The sequence below is a fragment of the Rissa tridactyla genome, chromosome 19 (genome assembly GCF_028500815.1).
Source record: "Rissa tridactyla isolate bRisTri1 chromosome 19, bRisTri1.patW.cur.20221130, whole genome shotgun sequence".
NCBI classification, from domain to species: Eukaryota; Metazoa; Chordata; class Aves; order Charadriiformes; family Laridae; genus Rissa; species Rissa tridactyla.
This window is the reverse complement of record NC_071484.1, coordinates 391583-394107: the sequence shown is the minus strand read 5'-3', so window position 1 is coordinate 394107 and position 2525 is coordinate 391583. Positions and strand designations below refer to the sequence as shown.

Below are 2525 nucleotides of genomic sequence, written 5' to 3'. Positions count from 1 at the left end.
TTAGGTGTGTCTTGTGCAAGTAAAGGTCTTCCTCAGGGCAAACCCGACTTCTTTGTTTCTGAGACAATATATGAGAGGATTCAGAAGTGGCACAACTACCGTGTACAAGACTGATACCAACTTGTTAGCACTGTAGGTATACATGACCTTGGGGTGGGCATAAGTGAAAAGAGTGGTGGAGTAGAACAATATCACTACAGTCAAGTGGGAGCTGCAGGTGGAAAAGACCTTTTGTCTCCCCTGAGAAGAAGGGATCTTCAACACGGTGAACATGATGTAAATATAGGATGCAACTACAGTACACAGAGGCACCATGATGACCACCAGAGCCAAGATGAAGTCCACTAGCTCAGCCAAAGAGGAATCGCTGCAGGAGATATTCAGTAGGGGTGAAATATCACAGAAATAGTGATTGATTTTATCTACATCACAGAATGAGAGCTGGGCTATAAAGCTCAGCTTGATGGAAGAAGTGATCAAACCACACATCCAAGAGCCAGCTGTCAGCTGAGCACAGAACTGATGATTCATGATGAGTGAATATTGGAGAGGTTTGCATATGGCCAAGAAGCGATCATAGGCCATAACAGCTAACAAAATATATTCAGTACAAACAAAAGTCACGAAGAAATACAGCTGTGTCATGCACCCCTGGAATGAGATATGTTTGTCTTGAGAGAGGAAATCTATGAGCATCTTTGGCTCAATGACAGAAACATACCAGATCTCTAAGAATGACAGGTTTCCTAGGAAGAAATATATGGGGTTTTGCAGACTCTGGTTAGTTCGGATGATGAGAATGATAAGGAAATTTTCCAACACGGTTAATAAATAAGCCAGAAGTAAAACAGAGAACAGGAACAGCTGCAGTTCAGCAGTGGTGGGAAAACCCAGGAGAATGAAATACATGACACTGGTTTCATTCCTGCCATCCATTCTGCAGGGGAAAGATGAACCTTATTCACCTGCAATAAATGTATATAATGAAACCTAACCAGACAGGCTTAGATTCATAGCAATATGTTACACCACCACTTAAGACACTAAAAGTTCAGGTGCTTTGTTTCTGAGTTTCTAGAAATTAACTGTTTGAAACTCATCTACTTAATTCAGAATTTTTCATTATAAAAATATAAGCACCATTTTTACTTCATAATTCATGGAGATAAATAGGCACTACTAGTCCTATCTCATCTAAGATATGGGTCTAAAATAAGCCAAATGAATCATGCTATCATATTGTACATCCAGTATAAAGAAATGTTAGGTTATGAGCTAAAGGATAGACATTTACGTTGCCAATGTTTTAGTTTCTATGTCTATACATTTCTAAAGTTATATCATGTATATCGCATGAACCATGAGGGAAATGTGAAGTACCACAAGGACATATACAATTTGATATAAAAGCCCTCCAAACACGTCTGAAGGACCCCATTAAAGATTTCTAAGGTTAGCTCTGAAGAGACTTATATATAAAAACATAAAGCTTATTGAGATACAAAGGTACACATAGCATCCCAGATACAGCATAATTGCCAGCTAATTATAGCTCTGGGTCTGGTTTTTTGTAGCTAACTCAGATTGTTCCTTCAAAAATAAGAATACCTCAGCCTGTTCTGTTAAAAACGAAACTGTTCTCAACCTTCTGTAGTGGAAAATCAGAGTGGAATCCACTGCCTTAGTTGATCCCGGAGAATATGATCAATAGGGAACAGATGAAGTCTAGGCTGTTATGTCAGTTGCATGATTTATACGAACACAGATAAATCGACCACTTTATTTACCTTCAGTGTCTCATGAGATTTGACCCAGAAATTATACATAGCCTCCCAGTGGAAGCAATCGCTGAAAGAGGAGGGATGCTGTTGTTTCCTCTGTGATTCCATACAGAGTAGAAGTAAGAAACTCTGAAAATGTCTAAAATTTTGTCTGAGACATTGAACAATGAAATAACACCAGCTAATGTCTACTGATTTTTATAGGGCAGAGGAAAAAAAAAATTAAAAAACCCAAAACCAAAAAGCCCTGAAGCAGGGGTTATGACAGTCATGTACCAATGGCTAAACCAGAAAAAGGTTCCTCTCCACCCAACTCTCCAGCCTGTCCAGGTCTCTCTAAATGGCAGCACAGCCTTCTGGTGTGTCGGCCACCCCCCCAGCTTTGTGTCATCAGCAAACTTGCTGAGGGTGCACTCTATCCCTACATCCAGGTCATCGATGAGTATATTGAAGAGGACTGGACCCAGTACCGACCCCTGGGGAACACCACTCGTCACCGACCTCCAACTAGACCCTGTGCCCCTAATCATGACCCTCTGAGCTCTGTCTTTCAGAGAGTTTTCAATCCATCCCACTGTCCATTCATCTAACCCACTCTTCCTAAGCTTCCCTATGAGGATGCTGTGGGAGACTGTGTTGAACGTCTTGCTGAAGTCAAGGTAGATACCATCCACTGCCCTCCCCTTATCTATCCATCCAGTCATGCCATCATAGAAGGCTATCAGATTAGTCAGACATGATTTC

General features: G+C 40.9%; 1 protein-coding gene across 1 annotated transcript; it reads right to left on the bottom strand.

The window, feature by feature from the left end:
• Positions 1 to 936, bottom strand: LOC128919439 (olfactory receptor 6Y1-like). The gene has a single exon (XM_054224765.1). It carries the CDS (start codon positions 934 to 936, stop codon positions 1 to 3), a length of 936 nt encoding a protein of 311 aa, XP_054080740.1.
• Positions 937 to 2525: the final 1589 nt, after the last annotated feature.